The 22,912-nt window shown below is 42.0% G+C and overlaps 1 protein-coding gene across 7 annotated transcripts; it reads left to right on the forward strand.

Annotated features, from left to right (window-relative positions):
* Positions 1-3,343: 3,343 nt before the first annotated feature.
* On the forward strand, positions 3,344-16,266 carry LOC125771643 (insulin-like growth factor-binding protein complex acid labile subunit). Of its 7 annotated transcripts, none has more exons than XM_049442467.1 (5): positions 3,344-3,461; positions 5,112-5,613; positions 12,117-13,134; positions 13,219-13,417; positions 13,654-16,266. In XM_049442467.1, exons 2-5 carry the CDS (start codon positions 5,312-5,314, stop codon positions 14,667-14,669), a joined length of 2,535 nt encoding a protein of 844 aa, XP_049298424.1. In that variant the 5' UTR covers positions 3,344-3,461; positions 5,112-5,311; the 3' UTR covers positions 14,670-16,266. The 7 variants fall into 7 exon arrangements, with proteins under 7 accessions (XP_049298424.1, XP_049298418.1, XP_049298420.1 ...); XM_049442461.1 differs by having other exon boundaries at positions 3,345-3,479; XM_049442463.1 differs by having other exon boundaries at positions 3,346-3,510.
* The last annotated feature ends 6,646 nt before the right edge of the window (positions 16,267-22,912 follow it).

Genomic DNA, 22,912 nt, shown 5'->3' on the forward strand with positions numbered 1-22,912 from the left:
CAACCATCCAAGCACAAATCTGCTTTATCCGATCAACAGAACGCCGTAATAATGCAGAAAACCATAATTAGTGCAACTAGTTCCAATACGTAAGTACAATAAAACAAATATCCAGCTATCATCTGGTTCGTTTTCATTTCACAGATCACCATACCCATGTTGTTGGCGTCTGTTTGTCTATTTTCGATCGATTATGGTCCAACGTTCAAAATGCGCCTCGAACGCACGGAACATTGTACGATCGGGATGGGCAACCAAATCGAAAACAAACGTATATCATTAAAATGCCAATCGAGGAACGGTGATGTGTGTGTGTGCTTTACAGTGCTTTGCCACCGACACGTTCCCTTTTCAAGAAGGCACACCACTTGAACCCGTGCGGGAACAGCACAGCCACATCTAGACGAACCCGGGAACCTTTAACCGGCAACTGAATCGAAATGCCAACGGCGATGACGTAATTCGCAGTGACGACGGCGGATCATACACATCAACACCAACCGTTTTCTTCTAGGGACTTGGGAAAAGCATGTCAATGGTTTTCCATTCATGCTTTCGCGTTATCAACCGGCCTGGATCATGTGATCGAGGCGACCAACCACCACGCCACTGTAACCGCGCGAAAACGTACGAAGATTTTCGCTCATCTTGTGGAATTTCAGGAATGTTAATTTCCATCTACCGTACAACTGTTCTTTTGGTGCCAATCCGGTCAATTCGGAACGGTGGAAAAATGTGGCAGGACTTGAACTTTGATTTAGGAACTTGTGTACTCCGGTATCAAAACCGTCGGGTTAAACCACCGCTGACGTACCAGCTCTCGGGCGTGTCAAGTAGATCAATTAGTTTGGCGATGAAATGGAATGTTAAAATGGATGAAAACGGTTCATCGATTGCCTATGTCGAGTGACAGCTAAAGCGCAACCGCAATTAATTAACTAATTAATGCGTCTATGATTCACACGTGCGATTATTCGCGATCGTGATCGTGTAATCGCAAAGGTGTCCATATTTTGCCACCAAAAAATTGTCGCGAGGACACACGCATATTTTTAGCCTGTTAATCAGCAATCCGCCGCGCACCCTTCCGGGTCCCGCCAGTGTACTAAACGGTGGCTAAAATTAAACCACTGCCGGAGGACAGGATTAAATTTGGAAAATAGCGAATAACAAAAAAAAAAAACATTCAAAGAATGACAAACATTTTTGGACGATTCGCGGCCTCTACCTACGCGCTGTGTGAACCGATCAAATGGAGCATTCCGAGGGGAAACCCTCCACTGGGGACAGGAATGGAAGGTGTTTGGCGCCACCCGGCGGTTGCAGATTGTTGTGACAGGTTTATGAGGTTATTTTGCTGTAGTACATATTTTCATCTGGTTGTGTTATTTTTTTCTTCTGCTTCTTTAGCTTAAGCGGCCACTTGGACAGCATCCCGAAGATGTCATTTTTGATGGCAACATTGTATATGCTCATTTGCATGATCGTCACATATCAGGTATATGACTCTTTTCGTTTGCCGGAGGATAGCTGAGCTGTTGTTTGAATATGTAGATCATTTTTAAACACGCCTAATGAACCATTTCGCCGAGAGAGCAGCACAAAAATCACACCCAAGAAAGCGCACAACATAGAATCGGTACGCATATTTCGCATAACTCGCATTCCAGAGCTCTGCAACGTTACAGATCTCGCAAGCGCGTGCGCATTCATACGCGGGTTAATGTTGTGAGAAACAAAGCAAGAATTTTCAATGTTTTTTTTCTCTCCTCCGAACAGCGAAAGAATCCACAGGCCATTGGCCAAAGCACAGTGAAGCGATCCTTCGTTACTGTTCTGAGAAATGTGCATTTTGGAAGGTGGATGATCAACCAAGCATCGGGGGACAGTCGCGATGGTTCGCGTGTTCTTATCCCCGAGCATGGCACGAAATGGCGCCTCGCAAAATGCCGACCGGAGGCGCCATCCTACTGCTCAAAAACTGGATCCGGTATGCAAATTAATTACCGTGACCGAGGGGAAGAGTTTATGATTGGAGCGATAAATAAAATTAATTTGATACGATCTGTTCAGTTTGTAGACGAATCGGTTAAGAGGACGGGGTAAATCGTTCTCTGCACTCGATGGAAGTTATGAAATCATCGTCCTGGCTACTGTGCACACCCCGCTGGTTACGGATTTGCAGCGATCGTTTAGCAGATGGATGGATGGTTTTTACACTTGGTAGCTCAACAGTTATCCCGTGGCCGGATCGTGCAGGTTAGGCGCCATCTTTCTGCAAATGGTAAGCCCCCTTTTCGTGTTGTTTTTGTGCTAATGTAATCCCGCGGGAGGTCTCTCGGTGTTGGAAGTAGATTTACGAGAGTTGGCATGTTTTTGGTCGTTCTTAACACATTTTACCGGATTTGGTTTTGGTTCCAGTCGGGGATTCAAAACTGTTGCGCTGAATGTGTTACATTCAGTTGTAGCACTATCTGTCACAGAATGTTTCGAATTGGATCTTTGAGAACTAAAGAAAAAAATGAGACTTTAATGTAATCAATAATAAGGATAGTATAAAAGTAGTATAGGATACTATAGGATACTATAGGATAGTATAAAAAAATAACAGTATAAAATAATAGTATAAAATAACAAATAATAACAATTATAGGAAAAAAGAAACAGCAAAGAGAGATTGCAAAAGAGGAAACGAATCACCTGAATCAAAGGTGTCGAACTCTCCATTTCCCTTTTTATGTTACCAAACACTGACCAGGCGGGGAGAAACTGCTTTCGCATTCTGAGGAATCGTTGAAAATTGTTGACAACCCCCCCTATCGTTAGTATAATGTGGCTTGCTTATAAGAATCCGCATGACCTAGCTCTATTTAAATGATGAAATAATGCATATTTCAAGATGCTAAACCAAGTCCAAAAGAGAGGCGATCATGCAAACATTGAAGCAAAGTGTGACCAAAGGCTTTTTCCATATGTATAGTCATTTAAAAAAATACTGTAACGAAAACCATAAAACGAGAAAATGTGCAAATTTGAAAAATATATTTGTGCATGAAAAGTTCCGGCGTACGAGCAGGTTTGACACACTTGATCTGCATCGAATCGCCATAGAGCAAGAACAGCATCAATTAACGCACTGAACACTATCGCTCCAGAGTAAGGGAGAAACAGTAAAAGGTAGAGAAAGGGGAAGAGAGAGAGAGAGAGCGAGAGAGAAAATAGAGAGAGGTCTCCGGTGAGAGCACGAAATGGAAGGATCCATCGTGCCGGGTGTAGCCGTCGCGGGCTTCCGGACGGGTGATTGGATTTTCCACCGTTTTCTTAAAAGGAAACCGTCCGTTACGCTCGGCGCTCAATTGTTTTGAGAACGTGGTAGGATGCAGACATCGGTCCGATCCGCAGCATCAGAAGCATCAGCACGGCACTGTCCCGTCGTCGCGCACTAGCATTTCGCACACACCGTACGGACAAGCGTTACGGTAACGGTTACGAACATTGGAGTGTTCAGTGGTAGTTTCCCCCCTTTTTCTCCCCCCCCCAAACTTCCCTCCCACTCCACCGTCTCCACCGTGTTAGTGATACCGATAACGCACGAACGATCGAGTGGGCGCAAGTGAGTGTGAGTTGAGTGTTTAACGGTGGCGATCGTATCGGTGTGCCCTAAAACTGTGCCCGCAGCCGGCAAAGTAGCAGTGTGTGTGTCCGGTGACAACGGTGACGAGGAGCCGCTGCCGTTACTGCCTTATCGGACCGGAACGGGTCAGCGAGTCGTGAGAGGTCCGTTTGGCGTAGCGCCACCGCAACACCATAGACAAACGCGATCTGCACCGTGTTGGAGGACGGATTGGGTTTTAGGTGCGTTGCAGTACATTTCTAGCGTGTGCAGTGATTCATAAGCAACCTTTGCATTTGAAGTGACCGGGAGGAGACATTGAAATCTCGCAACAGACGATCGTCTCTTATCAGACAACAGTGACACACTGCTGAAGTTGAAAGATTCTTGACCAGTATTCCACTTTACCTATCCATACCTCCGAGTCCTAGCAAGTGAAAGTACAATTTTGTACAGGGTGTCCCTCATAACCTCTGTGTTTCACTCACAAACAACGAGCACAAAAAAAAACCAAACAAAAAAACAATCTATATTCTTTGCGAACCTTTACTGACCGTTTTGTTGTTTTGCTGTCGTTGGCTATTTTTCACAAGTACGTGCAAGTGCCAGTGCAGAAATTAAACTCCTCCTGCGGGTGAAGCAAATAATCGGATCGCTGGATGGTTTTTTTTTTCACTCCCTTCCATTGCACTCCATTTTTCCTTTCGTCCAGTCTTCGACTGCTAACCTCCGGCAGGGCCGGACCCGTCGGTAGAACCATGGCGCTTGTCTCTGCTAGCGTATTGGTAGTGTATTGGTGACAGGCGCGACTCCACTTGGGTAGTCGCGCGCGGTGGCGCTAGACTGTCGGCCCGCTATTTATTACGCTCGCGATAATCGTTGATCCCAGCATACGAGGCTGGGGTGTACCGTGGCTCAACAAACGTAAACACAGCACAATCATGGGCAATGCCTGAAGCCTGACCGAGGGCCGAGAAAACCGCCAGATTGTGAAGACGACGACGAAGACGACGAACCGAACGTGATTGGCAGCAGCGGAAAAGTCATCAAACGGGCGCGATTCACCAAACAAAACCGTTTGCGTACCGCAAACGAAACACAACAAAACGGCACAACCATAACTTCTCGCACACAGACACACACACACAGGGAGAGAGCGGGAGTACAGAGGTTGGGTGTAACCGGCCACCGAGAACGGTGCTGCGTTGTTGCAAATAATCAAACGTGTACGCGACTCTTCCGGCAGCTTCTTCGACCGATCAGCTGCCGATCAGCTGTAAGTGTCTCTAGTCGAAGGTGCGAGAGTTGAACAAAACAGAACATTGGTAGTACATTCAGGCTGCCCGGTTGGAGTGGAACTGTTGGAGATCCAGGAATTCTGAACTTGTAGTACGATCGTAGATGGGGAAACATTCTTTAGGCTATATCTTAGGCTATATTCAAGAATAGTTTGTGGGCTGCAGTGACACATCCCAATAACGTCGGTTTTCTTCTTTAGCTCACCAAATCTGTGCAAAAGTACCAGTGTTCAAGTGTAATCGATCCAGTGTATCCTAGCAAAACCAAACCATTTTAGACAGTGATAGTGTACGCCATCTTCAACCGTAAGGTGGAAAGGCAAGTGTCAGTGTTGAGGATTCCTTCCGAATTTCCGCCTCCTGACAGCGATCTCCGGCTGGTAATCATCGACCGGCAGCGATGGCCACGCTGCTGTACACGATCATCGGCATGACGGCTTCGGCCTCGCTGAACTGTGCGGTACGGCGTGAAATATCGCCCTGCACCTGTTCGCCGGGTCTGTTCGCCAACAATATCGACGTGAAGTGCGAACAGATGGAATCGTTCGGGCAGGTTGTTAACGCGCTCCAGGATCGGTTCACCGAGGATCACAACATCTGGCTGACGATTTCGCACTCGCAGCTGCTCGATCTGGCCGCACTGTCGTTTTGGGAGATGAACATGAACATCAAATCGCTCCGGATAAACTTTGACAATCTGAGGTAAGTGTGAGGCCGCTGTGGTTGGGTGTACGTCGCGAAAGTTTCCAATCCTTCTGGAGCTTCCCATAAAACGGTGGAAACTAAGCAAACAAATGCGCAGGTTGTTATTGGTTGGAACATTTTTTTTGCTCCTCATACTAACTTCTGATCGGTCAGCAGATGCGATCGATTGACGTTTTGATGATGACGCGCGGTTTCATTACACATCTTATACAGCGATCCGCGCCATTGATAATCACAGCGTGATTGTGAGAGGTTTACTTTCACAACACAGCTTCCGTGCGCGAGTGTCCAATAGCATTCTCGAGCTCGAGTGTGAGTGATCGTGCGCATTCTTATCAACCGAACCCGGGACCCAGAGAGTGACGAACCCACGCGGCGAGTTCCCGCGGCAAAGGCAAAGGTTTCGAATGGCCAAACTGCAAATGATGGTGGCACGTAATCGTTCGCTTACAGCTTACAGTGATCACGGTTGTAAACAATAACAATTCGCCGGTATCGCCTAGTGGTAGCGGGAAAAACGGGAATGACCACTCACACTCCCGCACTCCTGACGGGGTTTGACGATGTGGTTGACGTGTTTTGATGGATGCCACACGGTCCGCTCCAGGAAGGCACCAGGACTCAGGTTTCGATTTTTACGATGCTGTAATACACATCACCGGGGCGTAACGTCGAAGCCGAACTATCATCTCAAACGGCAAACCCGCTAGAAATGGGATCTCAATCGATGGGAATTGAAATGTTATATAAAATCGTGGTTGACAGCTAGAAGCATTCATTGATGCAATCTCCCGGGTATATTGCATTGCTAAACAACAAAGTCCATCATTTATGCATTCTATTGTGCGCTTTGCATGTGGAAAAGCCCTCCAAGAAAAGGAGAAGAACTTAGCGGCATAGCCGTCCCATGCATTGGAGTATTATTATTTTGTAAATAATACGTCCGACGGTGAATTAATTAGACATCAATTTGCGACTCTTATCAGCGGTGATCGATCCATGTACGGCTCGCCATATACAAACATTATGACCCTGAAAATGCTCCTGCAAAGGAAACAATCACGACCCTGGAGAGACACATTAGACAGATCTTTCTCTCTGGCCCATCCTCTACAAAGTTGCGCTGGGAAGGATTTTTACATTTCCTTGGCATTTCTTCCCTTTTTTCGGGTTCGATATTGATTCAGCTGTATCAGATTTAAAAGTCACTCGTCTATGCCTGTGGTTTTTGGGAAAGGATTTAACCTGCCCACCCTTACTTCCTCTTTCTCTCTTTCTCTCTCTCCACTTATCTCACCACATCCATTAGTTTGACTTGTGGGTGCATTTGCACTGTACCTGCAGCAAACATACGCACGCAAACCGACTAGAATGGGCCTGGGGAAATATGAGAGTTGGGTTTTTTTTTGCCCCGTTCCGACCAGGGTATAAAGTAAACATTCGTGATGCGACTTTAAAGCTGGGCTGAAAATAATACCTTCTTCATGGTACGGGGGTTCCGGCTGGACAAACTCGTCGGCTGTCAATGAAAAACAACAACCGCACGCAGGAGGTTGTGTCGATGGTGGGAAAAACCCCTCCTGCTATAGCCTACAATGCGCCCGGCACAAGTGATCTCGACCGAAAGCTTGTGTGACATTGTGACATCTCCCGGTGATAATGGGAATTTGGAATTGAGCAGAGCGCGTAATGGTCGCTGCAAGGGATCAAATTTTCGGCTGACATAAACAAGTGCCACATGTGATCGTGATCGGTTGTTCTACGGCCCACCAGGCGTCCGCTTTGGGTTTTTTTTTTTAATTTTATTCAACAAAACATCCAAATGCTGTGACACCGCCGGAAACCTGACACTTTGTGTTTACTTTCATGATTTAATTGGAAATTTTTAAAAACAATTTTGGGTTGAAAAAAAAAATAGGTTTCAAATGCATTGCACAAATTAAAGTTCAAAATTAATGCAGTTCCATTTAGGCTCATTGATTATTTCCCCATATTGAATAATTATTTCATATAAAATGATTCAATGGTTTGTGCTTGGTCGTTTTTCATTATTAAAAAAATTTAAGTCTTTTACCGTATCGATAATTGTATCGGGTTGTATCTTTGAAATCAACATAAGAAAACATGTCTAAAAGAATGTGAATCTCATTTTATTAGGGCTTCTCTATATCTGTATATTTAAAATGCTACTTTTTATTCCTTTTAAGTTCCTGCTAAACATTTAAATTTTTGAATGATTGGAGCTTTCATTCGCTTCATATGAACTAATTCGATCCTCTCTTCAAATTGTAAGAAACACATGTTTGCTGAAAACATAATGCTAAAGTGATAATGATACACACAAAACCCCGTCCCGGGCCCGCTTGTAGCACAAACTGTTAAAATCTAATACGCCATTAAAGTTGTCCTATGGTACGATGGCGCATCACCGTCACCGGGTTCGCATGGAAAGTGGTTCCTTTCGCTGCATTCGTTAGATCGCTCGCAAAGATTCAACACGTTTCCTGTGAAGGGTCAACACGGTCAACCTTTCCCTACAATGCTTGCCAACGCACCCCATTCAACAATCCGTTAAAAGCGAACGTGCCACAACCGTAAAACCGGCCGTATCGTCGTGTCCACCCTTGACTGGTCGCAGCTGATCGGAGAGTGGAGAATTTTGATAAGTCACACACTGACTTTTTGTGCCCTTCTATCGCTGGCTAGAGGGAGAGTTTGATTTACATCCTTTTCATCATGTTTTACCCCTGATAATGACACACAAGAGCGAGAGCGTTAACGTGTGCAATCGTTAACAAAACTTGTGGCAGGGTTGGTACCAAATTAGAATGACGTGTATCGTAAATGGTTAATCTCTCTTCCATCCTGCGAACGATCGATAGAAACGATAGTTCCTTCGTGTTTTTTTTTCGCACTTTCTAACGTCTAAAACGAAGCACTAGGGAAGGAACTACTTTGTGCGTCAGCATTACTAAGCATTGTTCAGCGGGAACCAATTTCGCGATTGACCATCGATTTTTAGCAGTGACAGTCAGGACAGTCGTTCGAGTGGTCCAGTTATGGACCAGTGTAAATGGTTTCTACGGACAGTGGCGTTTAGATTGCTATCACCTTCCAAACCGGCTATTCCTCATCAGTGACGTAAATGATCAATTAGTTGCTTTCTACGAATTAATCCTTATCCCAGGTATGGAACAACGGAGCACAAAACCATCCGACAAAGGTCGGAGCTGTCCATCAATCATGCAGATATTTTAGCGCCATTAATAACTAAGTGTAATGCGTAAGAGAAACATTCCGACTTAGGTATATTTGAATCGTTTTGAATTAGCTATTAACTTCCTATGCTTAGAATAGCACCACAGCGCACCAAACGGTCACCAAGTGGACTAAAAGAAATCAGTGTCTCAGTGACTTTATCATTATTGCAGATCATCTTCCCTGCCTTCCCCATGCTGTGCACCGTACGCGTATGGTTCCAGTTGAATTGTAGCCCATCATTAGCTGCATCAGAAACTCCGAGAATTAATATACCATTTCTTCTCACCCTGATCACTATCACCGTCTGCATGGCATGTCAAGAATCGCATCAGAACAACCTCACAGGCTTAAAAGGCTGGATAAACAGACCCTTTGTCGGGCCACCAGTCCATGGCTGAGAATTTCTGGAACTCCGCGTTCGTTGGACACCCTTTTTGGTCGTACACAGGCTGGCGCTTTCTCGTGGGGCAGGCCGACATCGTGGGTCAAGTTGGAGAAAATCGCCCCTAATGTTTCTGGCGATCGGGCGATTCTTCACCCTACCGGGAGACTACGTTTCGTTTCAGCTGCACATTGAATGCTGCGTGATTGTTTTCTCCGACCACCGACCACACAACCCGGACAATAGCCCGCGGAGCGGGGTGTCGGAAGGTTTGGGGATGGAGGTGATTCCATCTGATTCGCTGACGGTGCACACGAGTGGCGCCGTAGTTTGCTTGATATGATTTGATTGGAGTCGAACGATAATTGGAATCAATCAATGGTAATTCAATTAAACCCTGCACCCCCGGTCGGTGTCAACTGGTTGAAGCTGTACACGGTTGCGTTGATGCAGAGCCACTGTTGGTGTGATCACCTCATCAAGCTGCTACTCACGTAACTTAGTTCTACGCAGTGGTTCATAGCGAAAGAAAGTGCTGAGACTTGAAATGCTGTGAAGCTTACTAATGTTTGCGGCCCATATGAATGTTGCATATTTCAGCTTAAATTACAACAGATTAGCATTAAATCTTACAATCTTAAATTAAGATTGGGTGTGATCGAATACCTATTGGTTTTGGGACAAACTCCCGGTTAGAATGGAGATACTAAGGCAGTCTGTTGATGTTGTGCTGCTAGTAAGCCATCATCTGGTCAGCATATATGATCTAGTTGAGATTGTTTTAGCCGCAGAGAGAGAGAGAGCATATGGAGACTTCTATGTTTCCGAATTGAACAAATCAGACAAAACACATAAGATCTTCCCGAAGATCACATAGTTGTAAAAAATGTAGCAAGATATACCTAGCAAATGTGTCACGACTAACGCACATGCTCTTGTGTCCGAAGCAAGGAAAGATCGAGGTCCGCCGTCTAGTGACGCAGTGTGCTTATTCCCACCACGTCCCTATGCGGGCATGTCTGAGACTGATTAAAATATGGTCACGCTTTCACATCCATTCTATCCTCTCGCACGGTTGAGTTCATTTTGACAGGTCAATATCGCTACAGAACCGTCTGGCACCAACTCAACTGTGAACCAGTTCTACCGCAGTTCTCATTCGATTTCTGTCCTGGTCAAAGCCAAATGATCGAATATTTGTGCCACTATCCAAATGTGAAAAAGCCCAAGGTTTCTATAAATTGATTGATTGGAGTTTGTCGATGAAATCCCAACGGAGCGACGGTTATGGCCCAATGAACCGTGACAAGTGTGCTAAGTACTGGAGGTTATCTCAAGCATAGTGTCGGCGGGCTATGGGGTGGTCCACCAACTGCAGCTTCGAACCAGTTACCCGTCCCGATTGGGCGTCAAATTTTACGATCTAACCGGCGACAGTCACTCAACACCGTCGACCGAAGATCAGACACTGGAACGCTTCTTCATTGAAGAGGACACAGAGAGACAGAGAGACAGAGAGAGTGTGTGTGTGTATGCGTGAATGGAAAAGCCAGAAATTGGAATCTCGCCCCAGACGGGGTCCGTTTTGCACAAGAAAAGAAGCGTTATCAATCAGCAGTAGCAATCGGAACGTGTTCTGCTGCATGCGATTGGAGGCCCGGATGGCCCATAACAATAATGTTTAATAATTTCAGCACTGATTTACGATCGTGTTAATTGGTTCAGGGCACCCGTTCCCGTGCACTCTCTTTTGCTCAAGTGCCTGAGTGCGATTCAAATCAATCGGTTACCCTGGTACTAATACTGGTCCCGTGGGCACGGTCTGATCGTGTTCTGTACCCCCGGGAACATCCACCCTCCAGACGTGTGGCTAGCGTTTGTACGGTTCGGGTTGACATTATCACGACGATCGGTGATGGTTTGGCGAAATGTGAAGATTGTTTCGTCAGTACACTGTATGCGAACTACCAGTTCCTTCCAGTTGGCCACTGTTTAGACCCTTTGTGTGATACGGTCCAGCAAGGCGAAACACATGCTCTCACTCGAAATATTAATTAATTAAATCAGAACTTATGAAGCCATTTAACACTTGCCTGACACGATCACGCCGGTGGTACGATGGACAATGACGCGTGTGTGCAACTGCAACGAGCTGCTCGATGTTGTTGACGCGCTCAAAATAAGCATGCGACATGATTTATACTGACCCATGGTCGTACAATTCATTCATGAGCGTTTATTCATATTCCGAACGGTTGAAATACACAACAGAAATGGGCTCCACAATCGATTGGATGCTAATTTGTTGTGCTGTTTACTATTTTGCTGATTCGGAGGAAAACGCATTTGTAGTTTGCATGTTGTAGATTGTAGATTTACAAAGTATACTACTTCTTCACAGTAAACAACCACAACAACACGACAGATCGAGAATGTCTGACCTAATGAAGCGTTACTAAAAAGATAACGGCTATGCGTTACTTGATGAATCAGATATCTCTCAGATCAGATAGTACATACAGTACATCACAGCATTTAGAATTACGGAGCAATTTTTGGGTATCTGGCTTCGTGGTAAAACAAGTCTAGTAAGCTAAAAATGGCCGGCGTGATCACTAAGATCGTTAAACCAAAGATAGGAGTAGGTGTTCCGTCCAGCAGAGAAGATCCAATTTTTCTTGAAGTTTGAAAGCTTCTTTTAAAACAATATTAATTTCTCACTTTACTAAGTGACCGTAGATTGAATAAATACCAAACTCTGGACTATATCTATAAACCTTAAACCATAGTAAGGGACCGAATAAGTATCACCATCGAAATTAACGCACAAAACACACATGTCGTATCTCTCCCACAGTCATCTACCGGTATCATCGTTCCGTAACTTACCCCGGTTGGATCTGTTCAGTGCGGCGGACAATCTGCTCGAGGAGATACCACCGGACATGTTCGAACAGATGCCTAATCTTGGTACGCTTGATCTAGCGCGCAGCCGCATCCGCTACATCTCGAGCGATACCTTCCAGCATCTGCAGAACCTACGCCATCTGGTGGTGGGCAACAATCAACTGCAACGCATCGATACGGATGCCCTTCCGAAGACGATCCACTCGCTCCAGCTCAGCTTGAATCAGCTGCGCTCGCTGAACGGTAGCATACGGCACCTGGACGAGCTAAAGTGGCTGTTCATCAACGAAAACAATCTCACCACGCTGGCCGGTGAGTTGCCGCTCGGTTCGCCCAACCTGGTCATGATCACGGCCCAAAACAATCAGCTCGAGCAACTGCCAGCCGAGTTACGGTTTTTGAAGAATCTGGACAACCTGTGCGTTCCCGGCAATCGGTTGCGCTCGCTGGACGGACTGCTGGCACGTGCCACCCATCTGACGAAGCTGCTCGCCCAGGACAACCAGATCAGTGAACTGCGCCGGGACGAGTTCATGGAAGCGGAACGACTCGAGGAGCTCAATCTCGCCGGCAACTGGTTAACACATCTGAACGGATCGCTGCTCAACTGCAAGGGACTGATCAATGCCAACTTTAGCGAGAACCGTCTGCAGGAGTTTTCACTGAAAGAGGTGGCCGGTTTGCGGAAGCTACGGTTACTCGATCTGTCCCACAACCGGATCGAGGTGCTGAGCGGTCGGATGGAAAATATGATCGACTCGGGACTTATCATTTCTGAGCTGCGGCTCAATAACAATCGGCTACGATCGCTGGACGGTGCACTGATGGGGTTGAACAATCTGCGCATTCTGAACGTGGCACACAACGAGCTGCAGACGATCACACCGAACGATCTGATCGGTATGGAGGAGCTAGAACGGCTCGATCTGTCATTCAACCAGCTCAAGACGCTGGAGGAACTGTCCAAGGTATGTCCTGCCGGGTCGGACAGGCTTTCCGATGCAGTACCGTACACTTACTCCGTTCTGTTCTGGGTTTCTTCTTTATTGTAGACGTTCCTGCCCTCACTGGAGTCGTTGAATGCGTCCTACAATCAGCTGACGACGATGCACAAGGACTTCCACGGACTGCCTATTCTGTGTGTGGCCGATCTTTCGAAGAATATGATCCGAGAGCTCTCAGTCGATCTCGTATCGAACACACGCTGCAGCAATCATGGCGTTCCGAATCGGTTGGAGATCTTCCTCGATGGTACGTTTGCTCTTCTTGAGATTTATAGAACAGCTGAAAGAGTCTTCATGTCTGAGATGTGTAGAACCATTGAGATGTGAGATGTGTATTTATCGGCCGTGATCAGCCATTAAAGTCTAGGATGTACTTCAATCCCTCTCAGTAATTGATGTGTTCGAGAGTATTCTTCAATCAACCTTAACAACTGCCATCGACCATCTCTTTTAATGTGTATTCGGTTTACTCCTTTATTCTAGAAAATCCTGTACTCTGCAACGAATCCCTACCGGAGCTGATCAATCAGATGGAGTTCTATCACACACGTCTAAACGGTGTAGCGCACTGTATCGTACCACAGCAGATGCCAGTAGAGACACCGATCTTCATCCAACCACCGATCGCTATGCTGCAGCCGCTGCTCAAACCTCAAGCTCCGCTCGTACCTTCGAATGTCATGATCCAACCGCCCTCGATCGTACAGATACTCGTCCCTTCGACACTTGTCATGCCAGCCGCCGCCGTAGCACCACCTCAACCACCACCACCACAACTACCGTCAGCCTCGGCTGCGCTTTCCGTTACTGGCCCGATCACGCCGATCCTTCCCGCCGGTGTACCACTCGCCCTTGCCACCGTCGCACCGATACCGATCCTGTACGAAACTTCCACAAACGCACCGGTTCCTCCACCACCAGGCTTCCACTCACCGATCGGTTCGTCCAGTATCGTTAACGCGGGAGTTTCTCCTTCTACCAGTGGTCCTTCACTTCCGAACAGCATCCCACAGACGCATCTGCCGGATCTACCCGCGAACGACGATGACGAGTTGGACGATGAACCGGGCGTCAGTGTACTGACCATCCCGCAGCAACAACCGTACGATGAGCTGAAGTACGAAACCGCTCCAGCACAGGAGGAACCACACGGGCACCATTCTGGAGTGGCCGGTTCCGAACCGGGACATACGATCCAGGACGATAACAACGATATTGCTCGTTCGGCAATCGGTACGCATGGTAACTCCGAGGATGGTACGATCATCCCCAGCACAACAACCACAACGACCATGCAGACAATTTTGGAATTCAAAAACCTCATCCACGATGGCAGCTACGGTGCGTCGGCGTCTTCTTCGTCCGCCATATTGGTACTGCCACCGGAGGTCTTACCGTTGCCGCTCGACAAAGCACAAGGGTTAGCGACGGAACCGGAAGAGGAACCACCGGAAACGCAACAGGACCAGCACGTAGAGTTGGAAAGTGATTTGCAGTGAAACGATCACCATTGAAGGTTGAGACAATCTCGCCGATTTTTTTCTTCTCCTCTTTCGGACAAACCCCAGACCGATGCAAGAAGCGAAGAGTTAGAAGCAACACGACGTATCGTCACGTGTCTGGCTAAGCGAGCGCGTGCTCTTCGGTGATGGTTTTGTTTTGTATTGGTTTTTTGTTTGTTTGTTTTCGTGTTAAGCAGAAGAAGCTTAGAGGGCAATTTAGGGCCAGGGCTGTTTAGCTTAGAACGCTAATGACTGAAAGATTTCTGGGCAGATGAGACGGAACAGCACATTTTGGGACACCGTACAGAGCGGTCCTCACAGATAAGGAGGAGCCATTGAGCGGGATTGATCAGGATGAAAATTGGGACAAACCATAAAAAAAAGCATCCACAAATCGCGTCTCGTAAAATTGACTAAAAATGCAGTAGTACCACACTCCAGTTTTTATTTTCTCGATTCGTTGCGATTCTAAGCTGGAGTATACTTCGTAAGGAAATATTTTTTCTTTTCCTTTGTTAGTGGTTTTTTTTCGTGTTTGTTTGTTTTTTTGGCGTCCAATTATACCGCACGCAAGGCAATTTTAAATTATTCATAATGCCATTCATCACGAATCCCAAGAATCCTTTGTTAGGTAAATGTGTGATTGTGAGGTTAAGTGTTTCAGTATGTGCGGATGAGTGATTGCTAGTAAATGCTTGTGTGTGTGTGTGTGTGTGTGTGACTGTATGTGTGATTGTTTGTATGAATATAATAATCAGTATCGCGATGGAAATTAAAACAGCCAAAATCATATAACAGCTTTGATCATATAAAGCTGAATGTTTACCTTCATGTAACGAAAAAGAAAGAGAGTTCGAGAGTGGAAAAAAGAGAGAGAGAGAGAGAGAGAGAGAGAGAGAAAAGTAACGCAGTATGGCTGTGTTGATTGTGGAATTCTATCTCTATTCCCATACGCGATTTTGTTTGACGTGCCATTTGAATGCATATATATAAATATATACATATTCTGCTTGCCATGTAAGACGCATAATAGTTAGTTAACAATAATATTCCTTTTGTTTAGTTTTAGCCACTTTTTTTCTTCGCTTTCTTCTTTAAGATTTGGCTTACATTTTGTGTTTTTGTTTGTTTGTTTATTTGTTTACCATAAAACATTGGATCGGTTGACTTAAAATAGGCTTTGGTTTAGTTGAAGTCAGACAGAGAGAATAAAAAAACAGATTAGGAAGAAACTTTGACGAAATAATAAGAAACAGTGAATGACAAAGCAAACGTTATACAAAAGATATAACACGAAACACTAAAACAAGCAAAACATAAAACCGGCAATGAGAAAACGTAAAGATGAACAATGGCAGCCCCAGTTTGAGCAATTGCAACTAATAATCATCATTTTACTGTTAAATGATATTTCTAAAAGTAACGGTATCTAGTAGTAGAATATTAATGAGTTTAATATAATAATAATTATTACTATTATGGCCAGCACGCAGCACTATACGGTAGTACTGTGAAACAGAAGAACGTTACAGAATGAAACAAAAAAAAACACACGAAACCAACCTAATATACGACGATACGAAGGCGCAACAAAGTAAGGAAGAAGAGAACACGGAAGATTGAAGAATGCTATACAGCAATTTGTAATTATTAGTGTGGTTTCAAATGCGTTTGTGTTTTTCTTTCCTATTTTTTCAGTAGCATAGTGATAGAAAACTTTTTACTAAGCAGCGAACATCCATCAACAGGCTGAGGTTTGATAAATTTAGTACTGAAAAACGCAATCGTACTAACAAAATCCAGTAGTGCATCAAAACTTTTTGAATAGGCAAAAATGTGACGAGACAAACATCTGTTCGCATCATAGCGCTTATTTGAATAAAATGTGAATTTAATTGCAAATAAAAATTAAGAAAAACAAGTAAAATATAATAAATTTGAATAAATTCAGCGAAAAAACGAACTCGAAACGCTTCATTTAAAATTATTTCAACCGTTTATATGGTTGAAGCGTTTCTAGTGGTTTATGTCTTCGCTAAAAAACCCTCAAACGCGCAAAGTTGTAACTAAACTAGAGCTTTTGCAATCACTCGAACTTTTGGTTAGTGTCTTGGAAGAATTTTAGTACAAATTCGATTTTAAAATTGAGCTTTACTATCATTCGAAACTTTTTGGTTTGTGACCTGACTATATTTTCGAATGCAACTTTATTCTTGTATGTTCAACAATTTCGCTCAAGATTGCACACAAGAACCACACGCTACAATGTTTGGTTTGTGTCTTGGGTAATTTAAAACTATTTCGTTTCAAATAAAAATTTTCGCTGGTTGGTAGCTGATGTTACCTCTTTTGTGGGATGCTCTTCTGTTATTTCGAATGATAAAATTCGTCGTTTTTCGAGGATTTAGCGCAACAAGCGACTGGTAAAAACGAAAGTAAAACGATTATTCGACACCAGGAGAGCATCCACGTAGGAGGAAACATTCTCGTAAGTTGTTTCAATGTTACCCGGCGTTAAGCGCTTAGCAATTGTCGCGTATACTTTTATTTAACCCTTTTTTTAGGTTTTTCCTTTTCAAATAAAAAAAAAACAAACAAAAAATGATAAGAAAAAATTTAAAATTTGAAAATTTCCTAAGTCTATCGACTTAGCTTTTTTGAGAATTTTAGCAAAATTTATAAATGTGATAAATTTTAATGCGAATTTGTTGCAATAAGTTTCTTTTCACTCAAATAATGCGTTAAATTAAAAAAAGAATGAAAAATCAGAAAAAAATTTTACAACAAATTTCCACTCGAAAATTTCATAAGGCTTACCCCTTACGTTTTTTTTTGGGAAATTTTGCAAAAAAATTCAAATTGATTTATTTTAATGCCAATTGGTTGCAATAAGTTTCTTTTCACTCAAATAATGTTTTAAACAAAAAAAAGAATGAAAAATTATAAAAAAATTGAAAAATTATAAAAATTTGAAAATTTCATAAGGCTCATTTTTGCGCCAAGTTTTGGCTATAACTCGGTCGGTATCCAACGGATCGCCAATCTTTAACCTGTGGTCGATAGATGGCACCAATGGCTACATTTTCTTCTTGGACGGCCATGCCCTCAGATGTCTGTGCCAGAAGATATTCGAGGAACGAAGTTCCTTACCCTGTTTGAGGAAATGTAAAATTTTCCTCATTTTTGCGCCAAGTTTTGGTTATAACTCGGTCGGTATCCAACGGATCGCCAATCTTTAACCTGTGGTCGATAGATGGCACCAATGGCTACATTTTCTTCTTGGACGGCCATGCCCTCAGATGTCTGGGCCAGAAGTTATTCGAGGAACCAAGTTCCTTACCCTGTTTGAGAAAATGTAAAATTTTCCTCATTTTTGCGCCAAGTTTTGGCTATAACTCGGTCGGTATCCAACGGATCGCCAATCTTTAACCTGTGGTCGATAGATGGCACCAATGGCTACATTTTCTTCTTGGACGGCTATGCCCTCAGATGTCTGGGCCAGAAGTTATTCGAGGAACCAAGTTCCTTACCCTGTTTGAGAAAATGTAAAATTTTCCTCATTTTTGAACAATTTAGCAAAATTTATAAATGTGATAAATTTTAATGCGAATTTGTTGCAATAAGTTTCTTTTCACTCAAATAATGCTTTAAACAAAAAAAAGAATGAAAAATCAGAAAAAAAATTTTCAAAAAATTTCCACTCGAAAATTTCATAAGGCTTACCCCTTACGTTTTTTTTGGGAAATTTTGCAAAAAAATTCAAATTGATTTATTTTAATGCCAATTGGTTGCAATAAGTTTGTGATAAATTTTAATGCGATTTTTTTGCAATAAGTTTCTTTTCACTCAAATAATGCTTTAAACAAAAAAAAGAATGAAAAATCAGAAAAAAAATTTTCAAAAAATTTCCACTCGAAAATTTCATAAGGCTTACCCCTTACGTTTTTTTTGGGAAATTTTGCAAAAAAATTCAAATTGATTTATTTTAATGCCAATTGGTTGCAATAAGTTTCTTTTCACTCAAATAATGTTTTAAACAAAAAAAGAATGAAAAATTATAAAAAAATTGAAAAATTATAAAAATTTGAAAATTTCATAAGGCTCATTTTTGCGCCAAGTTTTGGCTATAACTCGGTCGGTATCCAACGGATCGCCAATCTTTAACCTGTGGTCGATAGATTGCACCAATGGCTACATTTTCTTCTTGGACGGCCATGCCCTCAGATGTCTGTGCCAGAAGATATTCGAGGAACGAAGTTCCTTACCCTGTTTGAGGAAATGTAAAATTTTCCTCATTTTTGCGCCAAGTTTTGGTTATAACTCGGTCGGTATCCAACGGATCGCCAATCTTTAACCTGTGGTCGATAGATGGCACCAATGGCTACATTTTCTTCTTGGACGGCCATGCCCTCAGATGTCTGGGCCAGAAGTTATTCGAGGAACCAAGTTCCTTACCCTGTTTGAGAAAATGTAAAATTTTCCTCATTTTTGAACAATTTAGCAAAATTTATAAATGTGATAAATTTTAATGCGAATTTGTTGCAATAAGTTTCTTTTCACTCAAATAATGCTTTAAACAAAAAAAAATGAAAAATCAGAAAAAAAATTTACAAAAAATTTCCACTCGAAAATTTCATAAGGCTTACCCCTTACGTTTTTTTTGGGAAATTTTGCAAAAAAATTCAAATTGATTTATTTTAATGCCAATTGGTTGCAATAAGTTTCTTTTCACTCAAATAATGTTTTAAACAAAAAAAGAATGAAAAATTATAAAAAAATTGAAAAATTATAAAAATTTGAAAATTTCATAAGGCTCATTTTTGCGCCAAGTTTTGGTTATAACTCGGTCGGTATCCAACGGATCGCCAATCTTTAACCTGTGGTCGATAGATGGCACCAATGGCTACATTTTCTTCTTGGACGGCCATGCCCTCAGATGTCTGTGCCAGAAGTTATTCGAGGAACGAAGTTCCTTACCCTGTTTGAGGAAATGTAAAATTTTCCTCATTTCTGCACCAAGTTTTGCCTATAACTCGGTCGGTATCCAACGGATCGCCAATCTTTAACCTGTGGTCGATAGATGGCACCAATGGCTACATTTTCTTCTTGGACGGCCATGCCCTCAGATGTCTGGGCCAGAAGTTATTCGAGGAACCAAGTTCCTTACCCTGTTTGAGAAAATGTAAAATTTTCCTCATTTTTGAACAATTTAGCAAAATTTATAAATGTGATAAATTTTAATGCGAATTTGTTGCAATAAGTTTCTTTTCACTCAAATAATGCTTTAAACAAAAAAAAGAATGAAAAATCAGAAAAAAATTTTACAAAAAATTTCCACTCGAAAATTTCATAAGGCTTACCCCTTACGTTTTTTTTGGGAAATTTTGCAAAAAAATTCAAATTGATTTATTTTAATGCCAATTGGTTGCAATAAGTTTCTTTTCACTCAAATAATGTTTTAAACATAAAAAAGAATGAAAAATTATAAAAAAATTGAAAAATTATAAAAATTTGAAAATTTCATAAGGCTCATTTTTGCGCCAAGTTTTGGCTATAACTCGGTCGGTATCCAACGGATCGCCAATCTTTAACCTGTGGTCGATAGATTGCACCAATGGCTACATTTTCTTCTTGGACGGCCATGCCCTCAGATGTCTGTGCCAGAAGTTATTCGAGGAACGAAGTTCCTTACCCTCTTTGAGAAAATGTAAAATTTTCCTCATTTTTGAACAATTTAGCAAAATTTATAAATGTGATATATTTTAATGCGAATTTGTTGCAATAAGTTTCTTTTCACTCAAATAATGCTTTAAACAAAAAAAAGAATGAAAAATCAGAAAAAAATTTTCAAAAAATTTCCACTCGAAAATTTCATAAGGCTTACCCCTTACGTTTTTTTTGGGAAATTTTGCAAAAAAATTCAAATTGATTTATTTTAATGCCAATTGGTTGCAATAAGTTTCTTTTCACTCAAATAATGTTTTAAACAAAAAAAGAATGAAAAATTATAAAAAAATTGAAAAATTATAAAAATTTGAAAATTTCATAAGGCTCATTTTTGCGCCAAGTTTTGGCTATAACTCGGTCGGTATCCAACGGATCGCCAATCTTTAACCTGTGGTCGATAGATGGCACCAATGGCTACATTTTCTTCTTGGACGGCCATGCCCTCAGATGTCTGTGCCAGAAGTTATTCGAGGAACCAAGTTCCTTACCCTGTTTGAGGAAATGTAAAATTTTCCTCATTTCTGCACCAAGTTTTGCCTATAACTCGGTCGGTATCCAACGGATCGCCAATCTTTAACCTGTGGTCGATAGATGGCACCAATGGCTACATTTTGTTCTTGGACGGCCATGCCCTCAGATGTCTGGGCCAGAAGTTATTCGAGGAACCAAGTTCCTTACCCTGTTTGAGAAAATGTAAAATTTTCCTCATTTTTGAACAATTTAGCAAAATTTATAAATGTGATAAATTTTAATGCGAATTTGTTGCAATAAGTTTCTTTTCACTCAAATAATGCTTTAAACAAAAAAAAGAATGAAAAATCAGAAAAAAAATTTTCAAAAAATTTCCACTCGAAAATTTCATAAGGCTTACCCCTTACGTTTTTTTTGGGAAATTTTGCAAAAAAATTCAAATTGATTTATTTTAATGCCAATTGGTTGCAATAAGTTTGTGATAAATTTTAATGCGATTTTTTTGCAATAAGTTTCTTTTCACTCAAATAATGCTTTAAACAAAAAAAAGAATGAAAAATCAGAAAAAAAATTTTCAAAAAATTTCCACTCGAAAATTTCATAAGGCTTACCCCTTACGTTTTTTTTGGGAAATTTTGCAAAAAAATTCAAATTGATTTATTTTAATGCCAATTGGTTGCAATAAGTTTCTTTTCACTCAAATAATGTTTTAAACAAAAAAAGAATGAAAAATTATAAAAAAATTGAAAAATTATAAAAATTTGAAAATTTCATAAGGCTCATTTTTGCGCCAAGTTTTGGCTATAACTCGGTCGGTATCCAACGGATCGCCAATCTTTAACCTGTGGTCGATAGATTGCACCAATGGCTACATTTTCTTCTTGGACGGCCATGCCCTCAGATGTCTGTGCCAGAAGATATTCGAGGAACGAAGTTCCTTACCCTGTTTGAGGAAATGTAAAATTTTCCTCATTTTTGCGCCAAGTTTTGGTTATAACTCGGTCGGTATCCAACGGATCGCCAATCTTTAACCTGTGGTCGATAGATGGCACCAATGGCTACATTTTCTTCTTGGACGGCCATGCCCTCAGATGTCTGGGCCAGAAGTTATTCGAGGAACCAAGTTCCTTACCCTGTTTGAGAAAATGTAAAATTTTCCTCATTTTTGAACAATTTAGCAAAATTTATAAATGTGATAAATTTTAATGCGAATTTGTTGCAATAAGTTTCTTTTCACTCAAATAATGCTTTAAACAAAAAAAAATGAAAAATCAGAAAAAAAATTTACAAAAAATTTCCACTCGAAAATTTCATAAGGCTTACCCCTTACGTTTTTTTTGGGAAATTTTGCAAAAAAATTCAAATTGATTTATTTTAATGCCAATTGGTTGCAATAAGTTTCTTTTCACTCAAATAATGTTTTAAACAAAAAAAGAATGAAAAATTATAAAAAAATTGAAAAATTATAAAAATTTGAAAATTTCATAAGGCTCATTTTTGCGCCAAGTTTTGGCTATAACTCGGTCGGTATCCAACGGATCGCCAATCTTTAACCTGTGGTCGATAGATGGCACCAATGGCTACATTTTCTTCTTGGACGGCCATGCCCTCAGATGTCTGTGCCAGAAGTTATTCGAGGAACGAAGTTCCTTACCCTGTTTGAGGAAATGTAAAATTTTCCTCATTTTTGCGCCAAGTTTTGGTTATAACTCGGTCGGTATCCAACGGATCGCCAATCTTTAACCTGTGGTCGATAGATGGCACCAATGGCTACATTTTCTTCTTGGACGGCCATGCCCTCAGATGTCTGTGCCAGAAGTTATTCGAGGAACGAAGTTCCTTACCCTGTTTGAGGAAATGTAAAATTTTCCTCATTTCTGCACCAAGTTTTGCCTATAACTCGGTCGGTATCCAACGGATCGCCAATCTTTAACCTGTGGTCGATAGATGGCACCAATGGCTACATTTTCTTCTTGGACGGCCATGCCCTCAGATGTCTGGGCCAGAAGTTATTCGAGGAACCAAGTTCCTTACCCTGTTTG

Source organism: Anopheles funestus, chromosome 3RL (assembly GCF_943734845.2).
Source record: "Anopheles funestus chromosome 3RL, idAnoFuneDA-416_04, whole genome shotgun sequence".
In the NCBI taxonomy this organism is placed as follows: Eukaryota; Metazoa; Arthropoda; class Insecta; order Diptera; family Culicidae; genus Anopheles; species Anopheles funestus.